This window comes from Balaenoptera ricei, chromosome 5, assembly GCF_028023285.1.
Source record: "Balaenoptera ricei isolate mBalRic1 chromosome 5, mBalRic1.hap2, whole genome shotgun sequence".
Classification (NCBI taxonomy): Eukaryota; Metazoa; Chordata; class Mammalia; order Artiodactyla; family Balaenopteridae; genus Balaenoptera; species Balaenoptera ricei.
The window spans coordinates 140049515-140076480 of NC_082643.1; the positions used below are offsets into that span (position 1 = coordinate 140049515).

General features: G+C 57.8%; 1 protein-coding gene across 22 annotated transcripts in view; it reads right to left on the bottom strand.

Annotated features, from left to right (window-relative positions):
* The window catches only part of ABLIM2 (actin binding LIM protein family member 2), a 152328-nt gene extending 132653 nt beyond the window's left edge, over nt 1-19675 (bottom strand). For all 22 annotated transcript variants that reach the window (XR_009503401.1, XR_009503400.1, XR_009503395.1 and 19 more), the window contains exon 1: nt 19549-19675. Coding sequence is in view for 2 of the 22 variants with exons in the window: in XM_059923664.1 (XP_059779647.1) it covers nt 19549-19558 (10 nt within the window). In the remaining 20 variants the exon portion in view is untranslated. The remainder of the gene's footprint in view (nt 1-19548) is intronic.
* Between the last annotated feature and the right edge of the window lie 7291 nt (nt 19676-26966).

Here is a 26966-nt window from a genome sequence, read left to right on the forward strand (position 1 = left end):
GTGGGGCTTGGCAGCTGCTGGGCTCAGGTGGTCAGAGGGCCTCTCGGAGGAAATGAAGCCGAAACGAACTTTGAAGGCTGAGAAAAAGCTTAAAGAGTAGGCGGTTGAGACCAGCAGAGGAGTCCGCAGGTGTCAGGCCCCCGAGGCCAGGAGGAAGTTGCCCAGAGCCCCCAAAGGTGGCCTTGGGTGCCAAGACGCATTCTGATTTCATGGGAGAAGGTCTCAGCAGCCCCCCGAGCCTGGTGAGCAGGGAAATCACCCGTGAGGCTGATCGGAGGTGACCGAGTTTCTGTCTCCCTGTTCGAAGACCCCCTCCTCAGCCAGTGCTGCCTTCCCCGCCCGACAACACACCTGGACGCGGTCCTGCGGTGCCCGTGTCCTGCCCACTGCCCCCAACACACACCCCTTCTCAGGCCCCACTGCCCGCGCTCAGATGGAGAGCCATTCCATGTCCCTGCTGGACAGAGCGCCGGGTACACACCCATCCGCCTCCTGAGTCAATACAGACAGACAAGCAACCCCACAGAAAATAAGCTGCGGAGGAAACAGCAAATTCACAGAAACACAAATGGCCCGGAAGCCAGAAAAATACCCTCGGGTGCCCGAGAAGGCAGATGAAAGCAGGGAGGTGTTCTTCTCCCATCAGCTGGCAAATATGAAAAGACTGATGGTGCCCCGTGTTGGGCAGGGAGCAGACGGGGACAAGGAACTCTGGTGCCCTTTTGGTAAAGGTGTGAACTGGATCCAGCTCCAGGGAGAGCAGGTCGGCAGACGATATTCCCATTTAACTTTCTGCTTCCGGGAATATCTGTACCTTCCACTCACAGGTCTATTTGCACATGGGTGCAAAGCTGAACGTGCGAGAATCCTCATCCCCACTGGATGCGCACAGGCTGTGCTAAAAATCTGAAAGCACACGGGACCAGCGGGCCCTGTGCACCCCTTGAGCGGGGAGCAGGTCACACAGCAGCCTCTCACCAAAAATGCTCAGCCCGAATCCCATCACTAAGAAACAGACCCAACCAGATGGGGGACGATCCACAAGGCAACAGGTCTGGACTCTTTAAGTGTCAATGGCATGAAAGAAAAACAAAAGAAAACAGGTGGGAAGAACATTCAAGAATAAAGCAGACTAAAGACAGAGAGACGTGCTAACCAATTGTGGCGTGTGACCCTAGACTGACTCCTGAAGAAGAAAAGGTAGACAAACGTCTGTAAAGGAGCCCTGGGGGTGGGCAAACAGGACCGGGGACTTTCTGTGGGTGATATTTGGGTACAGGCATGTGCTAAAGCCTAGGTGTGATGACGCAACTCACTTTCAAATGGTTCAGAAAAGAGAGAGAGAGATGGAGAGAGAAAGCAAAATGTAGCAAAATGTTAATAACTGATGCATCTAGATAAAAGTATTACAAGGTGTTCATTGTACTGGCTTTTCCCCCCAACTTTTCTCTATGCTTAAAACTTTTCAGAAGAAGGAGTTGGGGGAGAAACTGATGAAGACAAAGAATTCCCCCAGAAACAGCATAGATCATGACCCGCTAACTTTACCCTCACGGATCCTGGAAAAAACCTGCAGCAACAGAGACAGACCCGGGGCTCAGAACACCTGGCTCTGTGGCTGAGGAAACCGTCTTCTCTCCTGGCCCTCAGTTTCCCCACCTGTAGCCAGAGTTGGCAAATGCACGGCTTGCACACACACCCCCACTGCCCGTATCTGTGGCAGACATAGATAGTCAATCAACTATTCTTTGTGTCCGTGTGATTCGGTCCCCATCCTGTGAGCTCCTAAGGGTGGGATGGAGCTGATGCATCTCGCCTGGCCCATCCCAGGGCAAGGAGGAGAGTGGATCCACTCAGTATCTGATGAACGAGCAAATAGCCGAGAGAATGGATGAATGCACATAGGCGACTGGACACTCCATGGGAAAGGTGATGGCGTGGGTTCTGAGTGTGGAAAACCCTCCACCCAGTGCCCCGACACCTCGCCTAGAGGCTGGCATGGCAGGAAGTCCTTTCACCTTGCTGGCCTCACTTTACCCATCTACACCAGGGACACAAGGAGTACCCACTTCACTGGATGGTGGGGAAGGACCAGCGAAGTCCCACATGTTAAGGGCTCTGGCCTGGTCTGCTTGTGGCATGACCACAGGACCACCTGCCACAGCACTGCTGCTGGGACCATGAAAACCCAAACTGTGTATTTGCATACCCGTTATTATTCCCAACGGCCGAAGGTGGGAGCAGCCCGAGTGTCCACAGTCCGATGGATGGATGGACAAACAAAAGTTGGCCTGTTCATACAACGGAATATTATTCAGCTTAAAGAGGAAGGAAATTCTGACGCAGGTTACAACACAGATGAACCTTGAGGATGTTATGCTCATTGAAATAGGCCAGTCACAAAAGGACAAATATTATATGTTTCCACTTTTATGAGGTCCCTAGAGTCATCAAACTCATAGAGACAGAAAGAAGAAGTGGGGTTGCCAGGAGCTGCGGGAGGGGGTGGGGGATTGGTGTTTAATGGGGACAGAGTTTCAGTTTTGCAAGATGAAAAGAGTTCAGGAAATGATGGTGCTGATGGTGGCACAGGATGAATGTATTTAATGCCACAGAACTGTATACTTAACAATGCTTAAGATGGTAAATTTTATGTTGTATTTATTTTACCACAAGTTAGTTGGCCCAGTGCCCAGGTCAGCGAAAACTCCAAAGCAGTAAGGTGTTGGCGGTCGGGGGGCGGGGGAGCTCTGGCTGAGCCAAGGGAGGAAGGGGCTTCACCCACTGACCCCGTCGGGTCTGCTTTATGGGTCAGGGGACCATCACCCACCAGCATCTCTGCATCACCTGACAACGGGGTAGGTTAAGGGGAGTTACAACTATACCCCTCTGAGTCACATCCACAGACTAAGGGAAGTAGAGGAAGGAAGGTACAGGACATTTTCTCATCAACGTGGCTAAATTTATCCCTCGCTGCCTGGGGCAGCGTCTTGCACTGTGGCCTTGGGTCCAGCTGCAACTTTCGCCAGCATGGCCGTGTTCCCGCTCAGGCCTCGGGGACAAGGCTGCCTTGGTGGACAGAGACGCTTCCCGGGTCCTGGGAGCTGTGGCCCTGGGACCCTCACCCTGACACAGGAGAGGGACAGGGTCAGGGAGCCGGCAGGACATCCACCTGCAGGGCAGATGCTGGAGGACTGCGGGGAGGGGCAGGGAAGGCAGGCGCCCCAGGAGGGGACCAGCCTGGGCAAAGATGTGGGGATGGGGAGGGGGTGGCCCACTTGGGGAACCTCCAAGAGCCCAGCCTGGCGGCCGGGCACAGTAAGCACGTGGGATTGCGGGGACACTCTTCAGCCACCCCGAGTCCGGCCGGGGCAAGGTGGGCTCAGAGGCCCACCAGACGAGGCCCCGCCCTCAAAGCACCCCTCGCCGATGGTAAAGTCCACCAGGAAAACGGCATCATGGCATCTCAAGAAATGAAGCAGACACCTCTTGACCCAGCAATCCCACTCTGGGACGTGCCCCAAGGACATGAAAGAAGGGACTTGAATAGATATTGCTCACCTGTGTTCACAGTGGCATCATTCCCAACAGTCAAGAGGTGGTAGCAACCCACGTGTTCACGGAAGGATGGATGGATCAACAAAATGTGGTCCATCCACACAATGGAATATGATTCAGCCTTGAAAAGGATGGAAATTCTGACACCTGCTGCAACATGGATGAACCCTGAGGACATTAGGCTCAGTGAAATGAGCCAGTCACAAAAGGACAAGCACTGCATGATTGACTGCACTTCTATGAGGACCCTAGAGTTGCCATGTCCACAGAGGCAGAAAGCAGAACGGTGGGCACCAGGGGTCGGGGGGCAGGAAGGTGGATGAGGAATTAACTTAATGGGGACAGAGCTGGTTGGGGAAGATGGAAAAATTTCTGGAGATGGATGGTGGTAAAGGTTTCACAACAATGTGAATGTACTTAGTACCACTAACTGTACACTCAAAAACAGTTAAAGTGGCATAGTTTATATTACGTATATTTTACCACAATAGAAAAAGTTTTTTAATGCAAAGAACACTCCGCACTTAGTGATGGAAAGAGAATGTGGCCAAACCACAGAAAACCCACTCAACGGAATCACACGCAGCTGCTAATAAGCGTGCTGTAGGACCGTATGTCCTGTGTGAGGGAAGCTTGCTGGGTGGGGTCCCGAGGTGGGGTCCACGCAGACGGGAGAGCCGGCCACGGGCCTCCCCAGAGTCACGCACCGTTTCCTCTTCAATCGTCCGCTCTTGCAAAAACAAACACCTGTCTTGTTTATTGTACAATTAATGATAATAAAACAGACTCTGAAAAACTCAAGTGAGCGTGACACCCCTAGAAGAGGTCAGGTCCCCCCTTTAAGGTCCCTGGTGGCAGAGGGTGGCACCCAGATATGTGTGGAAGGAAGGCAAGAGCCAGCTGTTTCCAAAGAGAGATGCCCATGGTCCGGCTTGCCAGTTTGGAGGGTCAGGGCGGCGCAGTGGCAGCTGAGAAGAAGTTTGGAGGACCAGTAGAGTCTGAATCAATGCCAAGGAGGTCTGGGTGTGTGAGCAGGGTCTTTTTAAGCCTCTTTTCTCATTAAAACCAACGGCAATGCCTGCTTCCCTGCGGACACGCCTTCTGCAAGGTCATGACACCTGACCTCCAGCTCTCGCTGTCTGCACACCCCGTTCTCCTGTGACCCATCGCCGGGTGGTGGGGAGAGCCTGGGACCAACAGACAGCCCTGGGCTCGAATCACAGCTTTGCCCCGTTCTGGCTGTGTGACCTCAGCCGCCCCTTCCCCCCAACCCCTAGAGCCCTAAGCATTTCTGAGGATTCTGGGGAAACTCTAATGAGGTCACAAACATTTGAGCGCTCAGAGAAGTAATGGCCCAAGCGAATGTGAGCTGTAATCTTATGGATTATAAGACCTAGAAAGGAACTTCCCTGGTGGCGCAGTGGTTAAGAATCTGCCTGCCAATGCAGGGGTCACGGGTTTGAGCCCTGGTCCGGGAAGATCCCACATGCCGCAGAGCAACTAAGCCCGTGAGCCACAACTACTGATCCCACGTGACACAGCTACTGAAGCCCGCGCGCCTAGAGCCTGTGCTCCGCAACAAGAGAAGCCACAGCAATGAGAAGCCCACGCACCACGACAAAGAGTAGTTCCCGCTCGCTGCAACTAGAGAAAGCCCACGTGCAGCAACGAAGACCCAACGCAGCCAAAAAAAAAACCAAAAAGACCTAGAAAGACCCACAAGTCTGGGCCCCAGACATGGCTGGCAGTTAATTACCAGCCCCTCCCCCTTCTGGGCAGGACCACGGCCACGCGTGGCCTCGTTCAGAGCCTGCTGTGCAATTCTTCTTCCTGCAGCTCGCGGGCACCCAGGGAAATGGCCTTTGCCAAATATTAACAGGATTCGGGTCTATTTGCTCCAGCAGAGCCGAGGAATCACTATCTGAATATTTCTGCTTCCACAGATGAGGGGAGGGTGGGTGAGACTGTGTTTAATGTTCCGAGCAGACCTGTAAACAGGATTGAGCACAGCTGATCCACAAGTGAAGGCGATTCAGAGCCCTAAGTAAAAGGACGATTGTGACAAGGCGCTGGCTTGCCAGGCGGGGTCCAGGGATCCATCGTGAAATTTCTTCCATCCGCGTGCTTGGGGCCAAGCCCCCCAAACTTCCCAAGCGGTAGCCTGCGTGTCGAGTGGGTCCGTCACACTGGACAGAGAATGGATGACTGTCTGGGCACGAGCTCTGTTCCCCGGCTCCGAGCAGGAGGCGATAAAACACCCCGAGGGCTGGTGCAGGGGAGGCGCTGCTGGACAAGGCTGTCCTAATGCTGCCCAGGTGGCCGGTGACAGTCCCCCCTGACCTCGAGCCAAGATCCCAGCCGCTGGCGCCGTTCCTCTCCAAACTGCTGTGGCCCCGAGCGTCAGGGGGTGCCGTGGGAAATAAAAGGTTCTATTCCTGGTGTAACCCCTTTCCCAGAACTGGGACAGTGGGTCCCGAGCCCCCTCTCTGTGTCCCTGGGTCTCACCAATCTACACGGCACTGAAGCCCACCGCTGTGACCCACCACTCCCAGGCCCGCCTCCCTGGCCAGACGGTACTTCCAGGGGGGCGCTGCCTGGCATTACCCAGCGGGGACCGGGCAGGGACCCCAGCCTCCAGGGTAAGCACGCAGCCGTTCGCGCGGCTCCCACCTCAGATGCGGTGGGCACAGGTGCCCGTCACCCAGGGTCACGGGTGGCCCTCCTCATCCCAGACCTGAAGAGCTACCGGGTTTAATAAGATGTGCTAAAGCCTCAGAAGAGGCCACTTGTGCCCCAAGCCGTCTGCTACTCTTGAATGAAATGATGCACAGGGCTGTGTCTGGGCTGCAAGGGCTCGTGGGGTCAGCTGTCAAGCACTGGGTCGTGGGCATCCCTGATGCTGGGCAGGGAGGGGGCCCAGGCTTCCTAAACAGGAGCCGCGCCTCCACCTGGACCCCCAGTGCTGTCCCTGCACGGCTGGAGAAAGGTGCCGCTTCCCTCTGCCCTCCCCCTGCCCCCAGAGAACAGGGCCACCATTCCTAATCAAGCTGCCAGGCCCCTTGCCCTCTGAGAGGAAGTGGGCTGGGCATGGCCCTTGATGAGTCCCAGGTCTGGGGGAGGACAAGCGGCCAAGGAAGACAGCTGAGTGGGGCACCCGTGTCCCCTCTGCTGGTCCCATCTCCCCTCCCATCCATAATGACAAACAGGTGAGGCCTCCCCGCACCCTGGCCACACCTGCGCTGGGGCCTTTACTCCCTCCCTTCACAGCTAGACGTGTTGAGAGGGCTTGACACCCCCATCCCCGCCCTGGCTCTGCCCGGAATCACGGGGGGGCGGGCAGGGGGGACGTGGTGCAGCTCTAGCAGACACCCAGGAGCCTGAATTCAGCAGAGACATGGTCCCACGCTCCCTCCCTCTCTCTCCTCTCTGGATGCGGTGACTCCTCGGCCCCTGCGGCCATGTCATCACTGAGCGCTTCCTGCAAGCGAGGTGCCGTGCAAGGTACCTTGAGAGGTGACATAGTGCCTGAGAGGCAGATGGGCTGTGGCCCCTGCCATGGGCCCAGTACCTTACCCAGGGCCTAGCCTGGGGCAGAGGCATGAATGAAGCTCCTCAAACACTCCCTCTACTCACACCTCTGCATGTCCTGCAGGATGCCCTTCTCCTACTGCTTTGTCTGGCTAACTCCTACTTAGTGGGATGTCACCTCCTTCAGGAAGCCTGCCAGGATTTCTCTCTCACAGCAGTTCCTTACCTGCCTCCTCTCTGTCCCCACAGCCTCCCCAGAGACGTGCTTTCTCATGGTGTGTTTTCCTCACATGCTGTCTGCCTTTCTCATTCGGCTGGGAGCTCCTGTAGTGAAGAACTCCATCAAGGCCACCTCCAGCGCCTGGCCAAGGGATCCATACACTCAAGTGAAACCACCCGCTCTGCCCCCCACCCCCAGCCCGGGGATGCTGGGTTGACTCGTTGCCTGTCCATGAGACCTAGGGAGGGGGGGAGGGTCTCCTGTGAAAGGGGTGTCCTTCCCGGTGTCAGTCACCCTGGGGAGGGGCAGGCCCTCACAGAGGAAACAGGAACTTTGTTGGGGAGGATTCAGGGAGCCACCCCTTCCCTGCAGACTGCTTTCAGGGGGTTCCCAGGAGGTGCCACGGCTAGGAAGCAGTCTGAGGCCCGGCTCTCCCACTGTCAGCCCCAAATCCAGAGCAAAGCCCTGTTGAGGTCTCCTGCGGGGCTGCAGGGGTGCCCTGGGAGTGAGGGGAAGGGGGGCGGCAAAGCTCAGAGCAGGGCATCAATGGGCAAGCAGCCCCTGTGCCTGGGGGACGGGGGGGCAGGAATGTCCTGAAGGCCCAATTTCCAGCAAGATGTCCTGCCCAAGGTGCCAATCTTGGAGGCTTTGGGTCATACTTTAAGTGAAAAGAGGGAAAGTTTCTCTGTAAGTCCCTTTCAGAGGCTGCCCCCCCCACTGCCCCCTCCCGGGTGACGACATCCCTGTGCCATCACGCCCCAGTCCAGCCGGAGGAGGAACCAGAGGAGCAGGAGCCCACCCTCTCTGCAGCGTGAGGCGTGGAGGCACCCAAAGCCCGGCTCATTCTGAGCCGAGAGCAAGCTGACCTACATTTAACGCAGATTACGAGGGAGGGAAGACACAGCTCAGCAGAAGCCCAGGGTCTGGAGGGGCTGCCTGGGTCCACAGGCCGGCTCTCCCACCGCCAGCTGGGTACTCGGGGCGGGTTTCTCGAGGTCACCTGGCCTCCGTGTCCCCACCTGTAAAATGGGCAGTCACGGAAACCACCCCCGCAGCGTCGGGAGGACTCAATGAGTGATACTGCCCGGGGCCGTTACTATTATTGTTATTGCCATTCTCTTCCACCTGCGACGCCTGAGCCCTTGGAAAAGCATAAAGATGCTTCTGGTCTCTCAGAAGACCCAGTGGGGAGACGCACGCACGCAGAGGAGGCTGCACTGGGGGTGCTCCCAGAGCGGGGCACCTCCTCCCTTGCCAGCCGTTGACCTTGGGTTGACCTTGGGAGGGTCTTGCCTCCTTTGTCTGCCTGCCCTCATCTGTAAATTGGGAGCAAGAATCCTCGTCCCACAGGGATTTGTGGCATTCAAGACGGAGCCTGGACGATCTACCGGGCCTGGCGTTACTAGATGCTCCATCAACGGCAGACATTGAACTTTATTAGACAAATCAATTACTCCCTTGAGCTCTGCTCTGTGGCCGGGTGGGTGTTGGGGTGCCCGAGGTTGCCAGCACACACCCAGGATATATTTAGCTCTCCGCTGGAGCCCTGCCGGGGCTGGGCATTCCTGCAGAGGATGCCGAATTTCAGACCAGCTCCCAGTTCCTCATCGGCCACCGAGAAATTTGCCCCAGAGCAAAACGGTAGACTAAATTATCCCAAGAGTACACACACACACACACACAAAATTCCTGTATCATGTCAGTGCCACTCAAAGGCCTCGTTCCGCAGTGAAAGTCCACCTCCCAAAATAGAGGACGCCGTCCTATCCCTGGAACAGGAGTCGGCTGGTGCCAGCAGGTCAGACAGCTGCTCTCCAATCAAGCCTCTTGAGACCCATACCGAGCACAATCCTGTCCCCCTCACATCCTTAAAACGAAGAAGCAAGGAAATAAAACAGCCAAGCATCAGGGAAAAAGGCAGAGTTGCCCGTAACTCTTGCATTTCGATGTATTTTCTTCCGGTGCATTTTGTCTGCATGTTTTGCAGATGACGCTGTGTGTAATCTATATTCTTCATTTATCACCAGCATGGACACATGCACTGTACTCCTCCTTCACAATCATTTTAACGGCTACATAATACTCCATCTTTTATCACCAGTTCCAAGTTTGCTCTAGGGTATTGGATCCCCAATACCCTAGCAGGGCACCGGCGGGGTCAAAGCCATGTTCATAATAACACTGAGATGGGGAATTCCCTGGAGGCCCAGTGGTTAGGACTCGGCACTTTCACTGCCAGGGCCCAGGTTCAATCCCCGGTCAGGGAACTAAGATCACACAAGCCTCACGGCGCAGGCAAAAATAAAAAAGATTGAGATGTTATTTTCTTCCGTTGCTCCCACTCCCTCCTGAGTGTACAATGGAGTTTTCTGGAAGCCCCGTGACATGTGACATCACAACTGATAGAAAACAGGCCGGACAGGAGCTCCAGCAGACGTCTATTAAGCCAGACGTTAATGAGATTTGCAAAACGGTAAAGCAATGCCACTCTGTTCCCTGAAAATACTCCTACATTAACATACAAAGGGCTATTATTCTTATTCAATGAATTAAGCCTATTTAAAAATTCTCCATTTTAAGGTCTAATACAGTAAATATCAATAAATACAATGCATTCAACCAAAAGCTCTTTGGGGTCCCCAATAATTTTGAGTGAAGGGGTCCTAAGCCCTCAAAGTTGGAGAACAGCTGCTACGGATGGACGGACGATGATTAACTGGCCCAGCATCTGTGGCTGGACATTCACCCTGCAGAGTACGTGACCCCTTCAGCGAACGACTTTTTATGCACAAATCATATCAGCCGCCTTCTTCTACCAAAGGGCATGAACATATTTAAGGCTCAATGCATCTCGCCTAACTGCTCCTTAGAGACTATGCACACTGATGGTCAGCCGTCCCTGACGGCATCTAGCTCAGGGGGTCGGGGGATGTGTACAATTAGCTGACTTAACAGTAACAATTTTTAACTTACGACGGGTCTTTCCTCTAACCCTCAGCTACTCTAGAGACCCGCACAGGAAGGAAAAAGGGTTTCAGTCCCAGAAACAGAACGTCTGAGAAGCTGCCTGGGGTATGCTGAATAATGCCTCCCCCAGATATATCCATGTCCTAATCCCTAGGACCTGTGGATGTGACCTTACATGGTTAAAAATCGTGGGGTTGGTCTTTGCAGATGTGATACAGTTAAGGACCCTGAGATGGGAGATTATCCTGAATTATCTGGGCGGGCCCTAAACGCAGTCACAAGCATCCTCAGAGAGGCAGAGGGAGATCTGACCACACACACGGATGGGAGGGGAGGGATCTGAAGATGCTGGCGTCGAGGTCGGGGCGAGGCGGCCGCAAGCCAAGGAGCGCTGGCAGCTGGGAGAGACGGGGAGCGGATTCTTCCCAGAACCTCTGGAGGAAGCACAGCCCTGCCGACACCTTGACTTCAGCCCAGTGACGTGGATTTTGGACCTCGGGGTTCGAGAACTGTGAGAGAATAAGCTTCTGTTGTTTTCAGCCCCGAGGTTTACGGTGCTCCATTCCAGCAGCCCGCCTCCTACTGGACGCCCCAGTGACGGAGGCTGAGCCCTCCTTCGCCAGCCCCATTCCCTCACCAACAGCATGAGCTGTCAGAAAACCTCGCCGTGGGCTGCAGAGTGCCTCCCAAAGGGGCTGGCTCACTTAGGGGCTCGGCGTGTGTGCTGCTGCCAGCTATTTTAATTCCTCGTAGCTCCTTCAAAGGCCGCTGGCTGGCTGCTCCGTTGTGCCCCAGTGAGCTGCTCTCAGAGAAGGAATCTGGGGTGTCAGGTCAGGAGATGGGTGCCAATGGAGGAAAGGACGGGTCAGCCGTGGCAGGGGCAGAATAAAGCTCTCGCGTGGCAGCTCCGGGCCTCGCAGGGCTGCAGAGGGGCCCAGCCTGGCCAGAGGGGAGAGAACGAGTCAGCGTGATGAGAGGGCTGGAAGGGAAGAGCAGTCACAGCAACACTGAGGTCTGGTGGGGTCGGGAGGGCGGGGAGACCTGCCCAAGGATTCCAGAGGCGGCCCTGGGGGGCACTGGCAGGGCCACCCCTCACCCTCAGCACACAGACCTGCTCTGCACCCCACGCTCAATGCTGTGCCCCACGCCTGTGCTGCACCCCACGCCCGTCCCACACCCGTCACAGGCAGCCCCGGAGGCACCTGGCTGGACGCCGGGCTTCTGCACACATATCACGTTTCCTGATTTCCGCGGCACGTCGGAGGTGTGTTCAAGGGAACCGATGCTTGAAACCCTGCACTCCACAACTACCCTCCAAGCGCCTGGCAGGCGAGGCCGGTCTCAGAGCCGGAGGAGAGCAACACGATGAGGAACACCGGCGAGTGGGGTGTCACAGAGGGCCTGGGGGGCCCCGAGTCAAAGCGGGCGCGGTCAGAGCAGCAGCAGGAATTCTCAGGGCTGCGGGCGTTGGCCGAGTCGAGGCCCTGGGCCTGCCGCTGGGCTCACACCCACTCACCCACCCTGACGCCCTCCCCTCACTGCCCAGCCCGGCCCCTCCCATGCGGCTGGCTCACTCCAGCCACACGGGACGGTCTGCTGACCCTTCGCCACCTCCCTGCCTACCTGGGTCCCACTCCCGTGTGAGCGCGCGGGTCTCACACAGCCTCACCCCCCCTGGGCCCCCGCACGCCGGGGGCATCAGACTGCGCCCTCTCCAGCGGGGGAGACTGGGCCACCTGAGCTGGCAGAGAGTGTGGCCGCAGAACCGGCAGGTGTGGACGATTCAAAGCTCCACGGGTCAGGTGTTCACTCGGGGAACGGGAGCGGGAAGCCGACCGGGGGCCGGGAGGGTTATTTCAGCAGGAGGCCATGCGGGTTTTGGACCAGGCAACTTGCCAGGCTAGAATCCTGGCTGTCAGGTTACTGGACACACCCCTGCTGTCAAGCCTCAGTTGCCTTACCAGTAAACTGCAAACAACCAGGAGTAACATTCAGAATATGTACGAGGGTTCCCGACGCCCCACTCAGCAGGGGTGCAACCACGCGGCGTGCGCCCAGCATGTCCTGAGCCCAGCGGGGGATCCCACGCCCCGGGCGTAAGGCCGCAGCCTGGATCGGCCAGTTCTCCGTGCTACTGTCTCCTCCTTGGCCCCCCAAGGTGCTCATTAAAGCCCTTGGAGGCAGACGCAGCCTGAGTAGGAAGAGGCCCGGCTGCGTGTGACGCCACAGCACAGCACGTAGCTCCCGAACAACCTTCAGCTGGCAAAACGGGGCCGCCCGCCTTCCTCGGCTTGTGGCGCCTTCCCGCGTCTTCAAAGCCAGCAGGGCCGCGTCTTCTCTCCTCTCTGACCTCTGCTTCCGCCACCACAGCCCCTCTTCTCTGACCCTCCTGCCCCCTGCTCCTCGATGGCATGGACCCCACCGCATCACCTCACCCCCACTGCAAGCTCTCTAACTTAATCACATCCTCGAGGTCCCTTCTGCCACGTAGGTGACACACCCACCGGGTCTGGGGATGAGGACAGGGACATCTTTGGGGGGCCGTTATTCAGTCTGAGATGAGGCAACTCAGAGAGGGGCAGTGTCTAGCCCCAGGTCACACAGCAGGCAGGACCAGGCGCAAGTCCTCGGCAGAAGCCCCTGGCTCCGCCTGCTGCCCACGGTCCTGATGAGGGAGGATCCTAAAGGAGTGGAGGAAAGGGTCCTGGACGTTTTGGGTTCCGGGGGAAGCGTGGGAGACGGAGGAGGAGGAGGAATTCCAGGACTGGGGGTGGGGAGGATGGGAGAAGGTGGCGGCAGTGTTTGGGGATAAGTAGCAAGGACAGTGCTCTGCGCACAGTAGGTGCTCAATAAACCGAGTAAACGAGCATTCCAGAATAGCTGTGAGCCCTCAAGAGGCGGCTGATGGCTGGGAACAGAGGGGGCCCCGACCAGACTGAGGCTGGACCACATCGGGGCCCGTGGGGCCTCTGTGGGCGCTGCGGCTGCACAGTGCTGCCCGCCTTCATCCCGCCTCTGGGCTCCCCTAGAGGTGACAATTGGGACCGGAGCCCAGGTGTTCTGACCCCAAAGCCACCTGGGCATCAAGACCACCTCCCTTGTTGCTTAGAACTCTTCAGCCAAGGCAACATGGTGCATGAAACCCCCCAGTACATCATTTTGCAACGGGACCTGTTTAACATGGGTCTGGCTCCCCACCAGCCCAGCAGCCTCCCCGAGGGCAGGAGGCGCCCGCAGGGCTTGCTGTTGGCTGAGTCAAAGGCAAAGCGAGCATCACAGAACTCAAAGCACACCTTCCACCCACCCCAGGCCTTCCTGCGGACATGGACTCAGATGTTCTCCTGGCTTGGGTATCAGTCAGACATCCACAGATCCCTGGCAGGCTGTGGAGTAAACCCCCGTACGCTGGGACCCTCGCGTAAAGGGCAAAGTGCTTCCTGCCGTGAAACTGTCAGATGAGGGCTACGTGGCACAGAAGGGTGATCGGAGACCTCCTGGCTCACATGGCGTGTTTCCCTGAAACGATGGCTGAGCCTCAAACCCGGACGATCTCTCTGGGGGCAGTGGGGGAACAGGGTTGTCAGAAGAAAGCCAGTCACACCCCTGAGGATGGCAGTGGTCCCTGTTTTTACAGACAGGTACACTGAGGCCCAGAGAGGGAAGTCGGCTCGCCCGAGGTCACACAGAGGTCCGGCAGGTGGGGCTGAGAGTCCAAGGAACTCAGGCACTGATGGGGCTGGTTGACTCTGGAGGGCTGAGCTGGGGCTGGAGAGGCCTGGGACGGCCATGAATGCTGTCTTCCAGCTCCGGAAGGCCACAAGGACCCAGCAGAGGGAAGAACTGGGGCCAGGGGGCAAGGTTACAGGGGGGCATGTGGACTTGACCTGGTGAAACTCTCTCACGGTCCGAGCTGTCCATCCCCAGGTGGATGCCTGGGGCCACGCCATGACCCCAGACAGGAGCCCCCGCTGGAGGGAAAGAGCACACACTTGGGGGCAGACAGAGCAGGGCTGGCTCTGGCTCTGCCTTCCTGGCTATGCAGGCAGGCGCCACACCTGGAAATGGGAATACGCTCCTCGGCTCAGGGGAGGAGATGGGTTGTAACCACCACTCACGCTAGAAAGCGTCATCGTGATGCCCCCAGTGGGTCAGGCCTTACCCATCCTAACCTCGGCCACACGTTACAAAGTTACCATTGTAACCAGCTAATTCATGCAGGGGGACAGACAGACAGACAGCGCCCACCCAGTCAGGCAGAAAAGGGTTCAAATGCAGCTCTGTCATTTGCAAATGTCATGACGTGATGCCTTGCACCTGATGGGCCCTCCCGGGCATCTGTTTCCCCATCTGTAGGTGGGGACACTCCAGCGGCCCTGAGAAGGATCCCAGGAGCATCTGGTCCCGGCATGGGCCCCAAGGGAGTACCCCACAAGCCGAGGCTGTGTGACACTGAAGTAGGGTGCTGCCCGACACCCTAGAGACCTTGGCAATGGAAACATCCCTGAGTAAACAAAGACGCAGCGCTCAGGTTGCTCTGCCTCGTGGCCTAGAGGCCCGAGGCCGCAGCCGGCGGGTTGGGCACACATCTGACCGGTCCCCACAGCAGCTCGCGAGACCACGCGATCATCATCAAGAAATACAAGCTGCCGTCTCAACACCACCCAAGTTTTCCTGTTGCAACTATTTTAACTGATATCCAGGCTCCCCCCGTGTGCCAGGCACTCAGCACCCCCGGCCCCCACGGAGACCCCAGAAGAGGCGGCAACAGAAGCTCAGAGAGGTCTGACGACCCTGTGCTGGCAGGCGGCAGAGCTGGGATCTGAGCCCAAGGAAGCGCCCGTGTCTGTGCAGAGCCGGGGCTCTGGGGTCAGGCATCCGGCGAGCAGCTCAGCGTCTCGGCAGCTGGCCTGGCCTTGAGGCCCCGCGGCAGGACAGACCCGTCCAGAGGCTGGACCCCTCCCCGCCCGCTCCCTTCACCACCAGACTTGCTGATTCCCTCTCGCCAGCTCACAGCTCTCCCACGATGCAGACAATGCTCTGGACGGTCCGGGTGTCTGACAGGCGACTTCTCCAGAGTGAGGGTCACACTCCCTTTTCTGGGACAGTAAGACTGGACTTTCCAAGAGTTCACCAAAGTCAGGGCTTGGGTCTAGAGAATAGGCCATGTACCCCCAAACTACCTCACGGACGGAAACCATAAAGAATCGAAGGGTCTCGGGTGGCGGGTTAGGAAGTGACCCTGGACGTGAGGGACCAACAGCTCAGAGATCAGAATGCCCAGGCTGGGTTAAAGAGCGTCCCGTTGGTTCCTGGGCAATGGCCATCCTTTTCAGATGCCATTTCGGATGAGTTTCTGGGTCAGGATGATTTGTCTTTGGCCACACCTAATTCAGATGGAGTCACACACGGAAAGTGGGCACCAGTGGCGTTATCTGTGCTGAGATCCACATGCTGTCATCTGGGAGACCTCCATCCGAGCAAAGGACAGCGGCCCCTGCGGATGGAATCATCCGACCTCTCACCAAGTCACAGACTCCGGAAGCAGCACGCGCCGGCCTTAGACCTGGAAGCAACGCCCTCTTGTCTCAGTTGTTTCTCATTGCAAAAGAAAGGCGCACACGATGAAGAAAACTGGGGAAAGTGACGGGCAGTATAAAGATGCAGAGAGGGGAGCATTGGCTCTTTTGCCACCTCCAACAGAGGACGACGCCGTGGACGTCTTGACCGACTTCCTTCTAGGCTGCTCTCCTCCACTGTCTTGTAAAGTGGAAGTCATATGAGATATACAATTTTGTCCTCAGCTGTTTTCTAAATTAAGCTTTTATTAAGCACATTCTCCTAACATGAAAAACTCCTGTCATACAGTTAACTAGAACGTTCCCGCCACCCCCAGAGGACAGGTTTCAGGTGGATATAGATGCTGTTTTGTTCTCATCCACGGCTGAGCCCCGGGCCCGGAGCAGTGCAGGGCACATAGCAGGTGTTTAGTAAACATCTGTCGACTGGATGAACAATCGCATGGCTAGTAGCCCATCGCTCCCCTCCACATGTAGCTGGTTTCTAACTTTCTGCTGCTGTTAGGAACGCCGTGGTGAACGTCTGTGGTGACAGCAGAGCCCACACTTGGATTAGAAATGTGTCTCTCTGCTCCAAATGCCGGGGCTGAGCCAACCAGAGCAGGGGACCGGGTCTCAGGCTGTCTACCACACACCCTCCTGGCCCCCGGATGGCTGCCTTTCCTTCCCCAGCCCTCGGTTTCCCCTCTGTGTGGGTAGGTGGGTTTGGACTGCAGCATCCCCCAGGCCCCTTCCAGCTCCGTGATCCTAACACAGCAGCCACAGGAACAGAAGAGGGCTGAGCTGGCCACCCAGCTCTCCACCTGGCCCTGCACTCCTGTTTTGGGACTGCATCCTCCCCCAAATCCATAATCCAAGATGACTGGTGTCCTTATAAAAAAAAATAAGGACACAGATACACACAGAGGGAAGATCATGTGAGGACACAGCGAGGGAACGGCCATTTGCAAGACAAGGAAAGAGGCCTCAGTAGAAACCAATCCTGCCCACATCTTGATGTCAGACTTCCAGCCTCCAGAAGTGTGAGAAGATAAATTTCTGCTGTTTAAGCTGCACGGTCTGTGGTTACTTTGTTATGGCAGCCCTGGAAGACTAACACAATCCCCCACGAACCTCTGACCACCTGGGGAAATCCTACCCGCCAGGCCTGCAGCTGCCCAGGGAGGACATGCAGGCTCCAAGAGAGCATGGACCCGACGGTGGCAGAGCTGGCACCGGGGCCCCTCGCAGCTCAGGTTCTTTCCTCTGCCCCGCCTTGCCCTGCCGTGACCACCTGGGCTGTGATGTTAGGAAGCCACTACGAGACTCACCATCATCTCCTGGGTCCCACCAAGTGTGGGCCAGCATTGCACACAGAGCCAAAGGCGTTCCCCGCACACAGTGGGGAAACCGAGGTGGGGGTAATAGTACATTAAGCACAGCTAGTGCACCCCACTTGGATGCACGCTTATCTGATGCAGAATGCCAGCTCCTTCTACCTCACCATGGTGCTACTTAAACAATTTCCCTGACCACTCGAAATGATTGTGCAACAAAGCACGTAGGCAACTGCATGCGCCCTTGATGCCAACGCCAGAGCCATCTCAAAGGCGCTCTGGGTAATCGGACTGAAGGAAGATATGCCTGCAGCCCCGATGGCATAAAGGAAAGGGGAGCCTCCCACCTGGGGTGCTTGTACAGGTCGCCTCAGAGTCTGACCATCGGCTCGCCTGGGCAGCTGGAGACTGGACCACGTGATCCCAGCCACACCTACTGGCGCCGAGCTCCGGGGGTGATGCCAGCCTTCCCTGGGGAGGGCCGTCAGGGGACCTGACCTTGTTGATGATGGAAGCCCCTGACCCGCCAGATGTGCACAGTGGCCGGACGTTAGAGCCCAAGAGCCCTGCACAAGGGACCACCATCTGCTCTCCCCAACCACGGCTGTGGGTGAAAACCACTGCAGTGCAAATCATCAACTGGGCCATGAGCGACAGGTCAAGGGGAGAGCATGCCCACTGCCAGTTCCGAAAGGCTCGATTAACTCAGCAAGGCTGAGGTTTACTGACCCTTACAAGCTACCGAGGGAGGACCTACTGCATGGGGGGTTTCCCACTCATACCTTATCCCCTCCAGGGAAGCAGCAATACTGCTTTTACACATCAGGAAGCCAAGCTCCAGAAGGGGCCACGATCTGTCCAAGACTAGCAGGTGGGCACTATGATTCAAACCCCAGTCTCCTTGTTCTTTCCGCCCATAATCCCCCAGGGCCCTGGTGCCCACATACCCCTTCTCCCAGGACAACCATACATGAGGAGGGGGAAAGGCCAGTGCGCCTTCCGGAGCTCCCCCTGATTACAGGGGAGACCGGAGGTATCAATTATGGTCGTGGAAAGCCTAAAATTCCCCTGTGTGCACCCTGCCATTACCCCCACCTGCCATTAGATAAATGCGTCCGGAGGTTCTGTGAAGTCTTGGGGTGCCCTGCTCCCCAGCCACCTCCAGAGAACAGGTTGGCCATTTCAGAAATCCTCTTCTAGAGAATTCTGCCTCCTAGGGCCTGCCACTTGCTCCCTGCCACTTTTCCAATTCCCACCGCCCATGTGGTCCCTCCTTCCTCACCTAGGAGGGGGAGGGAACTGTTTCCCCCTGGGAGGGGGTGGTCCCTGGAAGCACACCCCCCAAGCAGAGAACACACAGTAAGTGCTCGCTAAAGGCACACTCCCTCCGCAGTCCTATTTGCCCCCCTGGGGAAACAGCTGTCCCCACTGTTTTGTGCACCATGGCCAGGGGCCATACTGCAGTCTGTGGCCGGACAGGCTCAGGGGAGACCACAGGCGTCCGGAAGCACCGGGTTCGAAACCTGGCCCAGCTGCATGAGCTGAGCAAGTGACTCAAGTCTGCTGAGTCTTGGTCGCACCCTTAAAAATGGGGTGACGGCCCCTCCCTGCCAGGGAATGTAGGGAGAAGCCCTCAGCCCAGTGGCGAGCCCCAGAAGGCTCTCGAAAAGGGGCTCTGGTCACTCCAGACTCTCTCCAGGAGCCAAGGCCCCCGGCTCTAGGCCTCAGTTTCCCCAAGCGCACTAGGCGCGGCTGGCTTGTGGCGACGTGGGATTTTCCAGCGCCGCACAGAGGCTGTCAGACCCGGTGGGTGCGGCGCCAGCGGCAGCAGTGGGGATACGCAGTGGTGAGGGGCCGGAGAGAGGACGCGCGCACATCCGGGCGGGTCGCACACACCTGCGGGCTCCGCGCCCCCAAGTTTGCCCCGGGCCAGCCCAGGGCGCCGGGCGTCGGCCTGACGCCCCCCGACCCAGGAGCTGCTGGAGCCGCACAAGGGCGGCGGCCCCTGCCGCAAAGGCCCCATGTCACCACACCTCTCCGTGGCAGGGTCTACATTGGCCCCGCGCCCCTCGCCGGACCCTGGCCGCCTCCTGAAGCCTGTGGCGACCCCGGACGCCAGGGAGAAGCAAAGGAGTGTCGCCTTCCAGACAGCCCAGCGCAGTCACCCCGGCGCCGCGCCGGCAAAGGGTCCCCAGTCCGCGCTGCCAAGCTCACCGCCTGGGGCGCAAGAACAGGGGGCTGCGCGCTGGACCCTCGGGACTGCAAGACCCTGGAGCAAAAGTTGGCTGGAGCAGACCCCCAGTCTGCAGGTGCAGCCACCCCAGCCCTCGCGGCGCCGCGACCCAGCTCGAGGACGCGTGGGTCCCTCGGTCCCCACACTCACCTGCGCTCATCTCAGCGGCAGCTCGGAGTCGGGTCGCCTGGGCTCTGCGGCAGCCGACGCTTCTGCCCGCAGGTGCCGCGCCTCCCGGCGCGAAGGGCCGCCCGCCCGCTTGCCCGCTTGTCCGCGCCCGCCCGCCCGCAGCGCCGCCCGCCCGCAGCGCCGCCGCAGCCCCTCAGCGCGTCCGCTCCGCCCCGCCCCGCCCCACAGGCCCCGCCCGCAGGCCCCGCCCCTTCCCGCGGCCCCGCCCCCCCGCTCTGCGGGCGGGGCGCACCCTGGGAAGTGTAGGCGCCGCGCCCCCGCTGCTCCACCTTCACGCCCAGACCGCTGCAGGGACGGACTACAGTCCCGGCAGGCTGCGCGGCCCGCGCATGCGCAGGCGGGCGACGCCGCTGCCGCCTCCCGCAGTCGCTCGTGGGGCTCTGCGGAGTTGTTCTTCGGGCCCGGCTGGCGGCCTGGCTGGCGACGGCTTTCAAGATCCCGCGAGTGGCGAGGCGGGCGGCCGAGTGAGAAGCAAGCTTGGTGCAGCTCTTGTTGAGTCGTGCAGCTGCAGAGGGTCAACTCCTTCCTTCCCCAGTCCGTAGAGGGAGACTGAGGCGGGGGGCCGCGGGCGGCAGGACTCGCCCACCCGCCCCGGCGAGGCTTGCGCTCCCGACTCTAGGTCTAGGGCTCGGCGGCGGCCCGGTGGCCTGCCCCAGGCTCCCGGAGCTCCGCACCGCCTGGCGCCTTGGTCTGGCTCGGGTGTCGCAGTCTGCAGTCCCGAGCCCCCACCCCCAGCCCCCGAGTGGCCGACTGTCCTCTGTGATGTCAGGTGCCCAGCCCAGGGCGTGGGTCCGGCTACAGGAGAGTGAAGGCCCCGGGGTGGGAGCACGTGGACCCCACTGAGTGTCTGGTACTGATGGAAGAGGTCTGCGGGGGTGCGGAGGGCCTGGACCCGAGGAGCGTTCAGGAGGCGGACTCCCCGGACCTGGCACCGAGGGGGGAGGGGGGCTGGCCACAGAAGATGTGGTCTCTGAACGCAACTCTTAAGGCAGAAGCACATATGCTTCCCTGGCCCCCAGCAGCATCCATGTACCCCGAAGAGGGGCCAGGAGCAGAGAGGCCCGAGGACAGCGGCTCCAGGGGAGACCCGAAGCCCTGCAGAACCAGCCATGGGCAAGGCCGGTCGCACAAATCCCCATGTACCCTAGAAACCCAGAAGGCCTGGCTGGGTGGGTGTCCTGCAGCTTTCCAGCTCCAGTGCCTGTCTGTCCCCTGGGGCATTTTGCCCAGAACACAAGTGGATGTGATGACGGAAGGCGACTAGGAGGGGCAGGTGCCCTGTTCTCTACCCAGCTCTGCTCTCAGCAGTGCAGCCCTGAGCGAGTCCCTTTCCCCTCTGTGGGCATCAGGGCCCCATCCATGAAGTGGCTGAGTGAAGGATCCACCAGGGCTGAGAGCATTAAATTCAGTTGGTTAGTCCTGGCTAGAGCAGAGGCAGGCCACTAGGGGTGGGGGGGCCCGGGCGTCTGACCGCCTGGTGGGGAGCCTGGCTTCTCGGTGTGCATCGCTAGACTGTTAGCAGTCTCTGCCTCTCAGGATACTTCTGGGGTCCCACGAGCTAATGCGTGCTGTGCCCCAGCAGGAGTTGAGATCAATAAATGTCTTTGATGTTATCAGGCTGTTGTTATTCTTCTCAGTGCCTTTCATAGGGCCTGGCACAGAGTGGACACTCCACGGGTACCTGTTGTCTAAAGAGAAGGATGGAGGGAAGGAGAGAGGGTGCTGACCCCCAGCACCGGGCACCTCTGGGCCATCACCCTGGGCAGCAGCCCATCCAGCACTGGAGCACCCCTGCCTCCACTCGCCCTCTTCAGGAAGCTCTCCATCAGGTTCCCCACAGGAAGGTGTGGTCGGGCACTTGCTCCCAAGTCCCCATCAGTCAGAGGGTGGGTGTGGGTGGCCTGGCTCTCAGCTGGTCCCAGAGCTCCCCATGGAGCCGGCCCCACCTCTCTGCGCAGGTACCTCCAAGGGGGACAGGGACTGGAGAGTCACAGCAGTTCTCAACTCCTTGAGGAAGGACCTCGGGGTCACATGGTTCCATTCTTCACAAGGGCAGACACTGAAGCCCAAGGAAGTCCTGCCAGAGTCGCCCAGCAAGTTGGCAAGCAGAGACTTGACCTAGGTGTCCTGTAGCCAAGCCCTCTGCCCTGGCTCAGCTGGTTCTCCCACAAGGGAACTCCAAGTGGGCCAGGCCTGCTGCACGGGGCCCGCAGAGACTGGTTGGTTTGGGTAGACCAAACCAGGTTTCGGTTGTCATCCGTGGTGCTGTGAACCAGCTGTGACCTCGGGCAACTTGCTTGCCCTCTCTGTGCCTCAGCTTCCTTAGCCTTCAAACCACAGTGCCTGCCTGCTAGGGTTGTTGGGAGGATCCCATGAGTAGTGTGACTAAAACACTTCAAAGCTCAAAAAGTCAGGGCTCAGTGAATGATAGTTATTATATTTATTGTCATTGAAGCAGACCAGAGAGCAGTATGCGCCATCACCAGCCCTTAAAGGCTGCTGTCTTTTCTCACCTGTCTTCCATCCATCCATCCACCCACCATGTATTCAACACCTTTAGTGAACTGGGCACCGTTCTAATGAAGAAAACAGGCAAAAAGTTATATCACGAGTCACATGATTCATTGGAGAAAGTGCCACTACCTGATTTTTTTTTTTTTTTGGCTGCATTGGGTCTTCGTCGCTGCACGCGGGCTTTCTCTCTAGTTGTGGCGAGCGGGAGCTACTCTTCGTTGCGGTGCACGGGCTTCTCATTGCGGTGGCTTCTCTTGTTGTGGAGCACGGGCTCTAGGGCCCGAGGGCTTCAGTAGTTGTGGCACACGGGCTTAGTTGCTCTGCGGCATGTGGGATCTTCCCAGACCAGGGACCGAACCCGTGTCCCCTGCATTGGCAGGTGGATTCTTAACTACTGCACCACCAAGGAAGTCCCACCACCTGCTTTTCAAGCAGGCCTTGAGGGAAGGGGTGTCAGAGGGCCTCCTTGACACAAGGAGGTCCTAGACAGGCTAACGGTCAAACCGAGACCCTTTCAACGTTTGTCCAGTGCGTTCAGATATTAGAGGAACAGCTGGGCCTTGCCGAGTACAGATGCAGAGGGAGGACCCATGAGGCAGCGGGAGCTTCCCTGGACTGCGCCCCCCGCCCGCCCCGCCCCTGCCGGGCTCACACCTCCTGCAGACAGAAGGGACACAGAGTAGGGGCTACGCCTGCTCCGTGGGGCCCCTCCCCCTTCAAGCGCTTATCAAACGTTCCCCCTGGGGGAGTTCCCAGCTCATGTCACAGGGGCCCCTTCCAGCCCCTGGCAGGTGGGTGCCCCAGGCAGTGGCCCCCTGGCCCTCTACCCGCTCCTGCTGCCTTTGCCCCATCGTTCCTGCCTAAGGACTCACAGCTCTCATTTGGTTTCATCCTCCCCAAAACCTTTGAAGGAGGGCCATGGTCTTCTACCCTACAGGCTTGGAGAGCGGATGCGACCAGGCCAGGCTTCACTCAGGGGAAGCACAGAAGGAGCTGAGCTTTCCAAGACATCTGTGGACTAGGTCCCCTGGCCAGAGCCTCCAGCAGTAGCACCGGCCCACGTTCCTCCTGGGATGGATCTCAGGGCACTCAGCCTGCCGCCTCTGGGGCTCTCATGGTCACCTTTGGAATGAGGAAGCCCTTAGAAGCGGGCACTTCCACTCTCCCCTGCTCTGTGACCTGGTGCCCTCCTTGTCTGAACCTGGAGGACAGTGGTGTAATTGGGGCTGGGATGTGGGAGCCCTGGGTCATAAAGGGGGGGGGGGGCGTGCCCAATGCCAGCAGGCAGGTGCCAGGCAGCACAGGGGGCCAGGAGCAGATGGGAAGAGCCCAGGTAGGACCCTGGAGAAAACACGGGAAGCTCCACCGCCTCCTCTAAATTTCCTACCACTTCTTATGGGATGTGGACTGTTCTGGTGATGAAGGCTGCGGAATATGGTGGGGGCAGCCTCAGACCCCTGGCCCCAGCTGGTTCCAAGGTCAAGCTTCCTACACCAAACGCTGCTCTCTTGTGGGCACCAGGCTATAATTTGGAGGTTCCATTCCTGGTAACCCAGAGGTGATCCTAAAACACAAAAATAATAAATGCAGATGTGTTCCTTTCCAAGCATCTGTTAACTACATAAAACACCCTGCTCAGCTAAAAAAACACAGCCATTCCTGGTGTACCTTTGGGGAATATTTTTCCTGCATGGGCTGTGCAGGGTGACGGTTTTCAAGAAATGAGTCCAGTGACCTGTGGGTAAAGACCTTTTCTTTTTGTGACAAATGCCCACCCCCTACCCCACCACTGCTTTGAGGGCCTGCAAATCGTTTCAAAATTAGGGTATTTGTCCTGCAAATGTTTATTGCCCTTTTGTGGAGCCTGAAGGTCTTGGGAAGTGAAGGATGCTGAGTGGTGGGGTGGGACCAGGGCAGGCTGGGGCAGACCCCATTGCTGACCAGCACAGTCTGGGGGAGGTGGGGATTTATGTTGGGTTTCTTGAGGCCGGCCCAGGAGGGGCTGGGAGGGAGAGGGGCCAGAGGGCTTCTTAAATGGGGCAGAAGAGCCTGGGTGGAGGGGTTTTGTCTAACCCCAGCGGGGCCGGCCTCATGCTCAGGTAGAGGGAACCAAGGTTAAGTATAAAACTGCAGCTGAGGGACTTCCCTGGAGGTCCAGTGGTTAGGACTCCAGGCCTTCACTGCTGAGGGCCCGGGTTTGATCTCTGGTTGGGGAACTAAGATCCTACAAGCTGTGCAGTGCGGCCCAAAAAGAAAGAAAGAAAGAAAAACAGAAATAAAACCTGCAGCTGAGGAGGATGCCCAGGGCCAAGCCAGGTGAGGCAAGCAGTCAGGACTAGGGCTGTGATGCCCTGGGACCACTCTGTGCCAGAGAACCCTCCATCCTCATCCTCATCCTCACACCCATTTAACAGATGGAGAAATCGAGGCTTTAGCTTGCCCAAATGCAAACTATTCCCCAGTGGAAGAGCTGGGACACACGCTCAGGCCTTTCTGAAGAGTGAGCCTGTGGGCTTCGGCACACGCCCCTCCTGGATCTGTCGGGCCTCCAAGGGGCGTTGTGGAGGCCAAGTGACAACGCTGAGGGGCCTGAGCTGAGGGTGAGGTGCTTGGTCCATAGGGACCTGCCCCACTGGATCCAAACCATGACAGGCCCTCTGCCCCCTGCGCTGGGGGATGCCCCATCCTCACCTGACAGCTCAGCTTCACCCACTGGACTCCACTGGAGAGTCCCTCCTTGGAGAAGACCCCCTGAACCCCCAGCTAAACCAGGGACCACCTCTGCTCCCTGAGGCCTTGACTGTCCCTGCCAGGTCACTCTATGCTCTTGCCATTTATTTCCTGACTCCCTCACCAGACATCAGACCACCCAAGCAGGGCTATGTTGGGCTTACCAAGGGGTCTTCAGAACATCTCAGGGTCTCCAGTGCATCCCGGGGTCTCCAGCATGCAGGAGAGGAGCCACTGAACTCCAGGGTCAGCGTGCACCCCACGGACATTCCCTTTGCTGCCTCTCGCTCAGCACAGCAAAAGGAAAGATGTAAGGCTCCCTGAGCCCCTTCCCAACATTCCTGACCTTGCCCTGGGCCTGCTGAGGCTTCCCACAAATTGCTTCTCCACAGGGAGAGTACGGTGTGGCTGGGCTCACCTAGGGCCTGGTGTAGAAAGGTGTCACCCTGGAAACCCAGCTGCGCAGACATCCTGCAAGTGGGAGGCCCTCGGCCCACGGAAAAGCCACATCCAGAGGCCTTGAATAACCCAGGGAACCTCCAGGCCTTCTCTCGCCCAAGCCGCGGGTTTCTCTGTCCTTTCTTCACCTCCAAATACAGCCCAGAAATTGATTCACTTAACAGCCAAATGGAGAAACAAATGAAATATGATTTCATTGTGGGATCTTTCCAGCCACTCAATAATTTAAAACCAGGCCATATGAAACCAGGAGTAAAAATAACATGTGACTCACATCTTGGAGCCCCACTGCCTCAAACACAGGTCCACACACCTGGATTATTCAGCGAATTCGGGTCCAAGCTCAGCATCACACACCTGCAGTTCACCTGAATTCTCCAGGCGGGATGGAAGGAGAAAGGTACATTGATTCCCCATAACGGCTGAGTCTATTGAAGTGAGGGCGGAAGTCTGGCTCCCAATCCCGCCGTGGGTGGGAACACTGCCCCAGCAGAGAGGGGACCCGGTCAGCCCCATGTGCTCTGTGTCCACAGCACTGAAAACAATTGCTGAGAGCTGTGTGTCCTCCATTCCGACACTCTAGGAGCCTGCACCTTGTCCCTGGGGTGAGGCGAGCCTGGCTTCACCCACGAATCAGAGCTCATGCAGCGTCCATCCCCAGGGCCACTTCCCCGAACCACCCCTTTGGGCCTGTCCCTCGTGTGGCTGGACACAGAGGCCTGGGCACTGACTGTGGGTCCAGGGCACAGAAAGCCTGGCACTTTGCAGGTGAGGAGCAAAAGTTTCCTAAAAGGAACTCAGTTGTATTCATGAAGAGGCATATTTTTAACAGAAAGGTAACATGACTTCATGGAGAAAAATATGCTATCATCCACACTTCTCAGCGTACTGTTCTCACAGAGAGCTTTATTGTTTCAACAAGGCCAATCATTCTCTTTGCTTCACTGCCCCCACGTGGTGGAGTACTCTAATTGCAGGCATGCTACCACAGAGGGCTAATTCTCCTGCATTGCCAGCCTTTAGATCCAGCCTAGGAGAGGTGTGCAGACATTGCTCTTGGTAAAGAGCACCTCAGCACCTGCCTTCAGCCAACACAAGGGGAGAGAAAGGAAGGTGCAATTTCATGCAAGGTCTTCAATCGTCCTCTCACCCTTTCCTGATATTTGAGGTGTTGGCTGCAGAGGCTGTATGTAGTTTGTAATCATGACCTAATGAAGCATATGAGTGTGGAGAGGTGGGGCAGCTCTCGGGGATTCCTTACTCTCTGTCTCCCGACTGGTGTTTACCTGATGCCCATTTCTCTTGCTCCTTGCTTTCTCACAGCACCCAAATTTCCATTCTTTCTCACCATGCAACCCTAGTAAGAAGTCCCCATGGGCTTCCCAGTCAGCTGGCCCAGTTCAGAAGGTTCTGGCGGGTCTAAGGGTGACTCCATTCCTCTGGAGACAAGGATCAGCTACACCAATTAGCACCCAACATTCCCTGGACACAGGACTTTCTTCAGGAATGGCATATGACCCAGTTCAGGCCAATGGGATGCGAGTGGGGAGAAATGCTGGGAAAGATATTTGTCTTCCTTAGGAGAGAACTCCAGAACACCCTCTTCTCTCCCGGTCTGGATGTTGTGATGGGGGATGTATTGCAATTTTGTCCCCATACAGACAGCCTGAGAATGA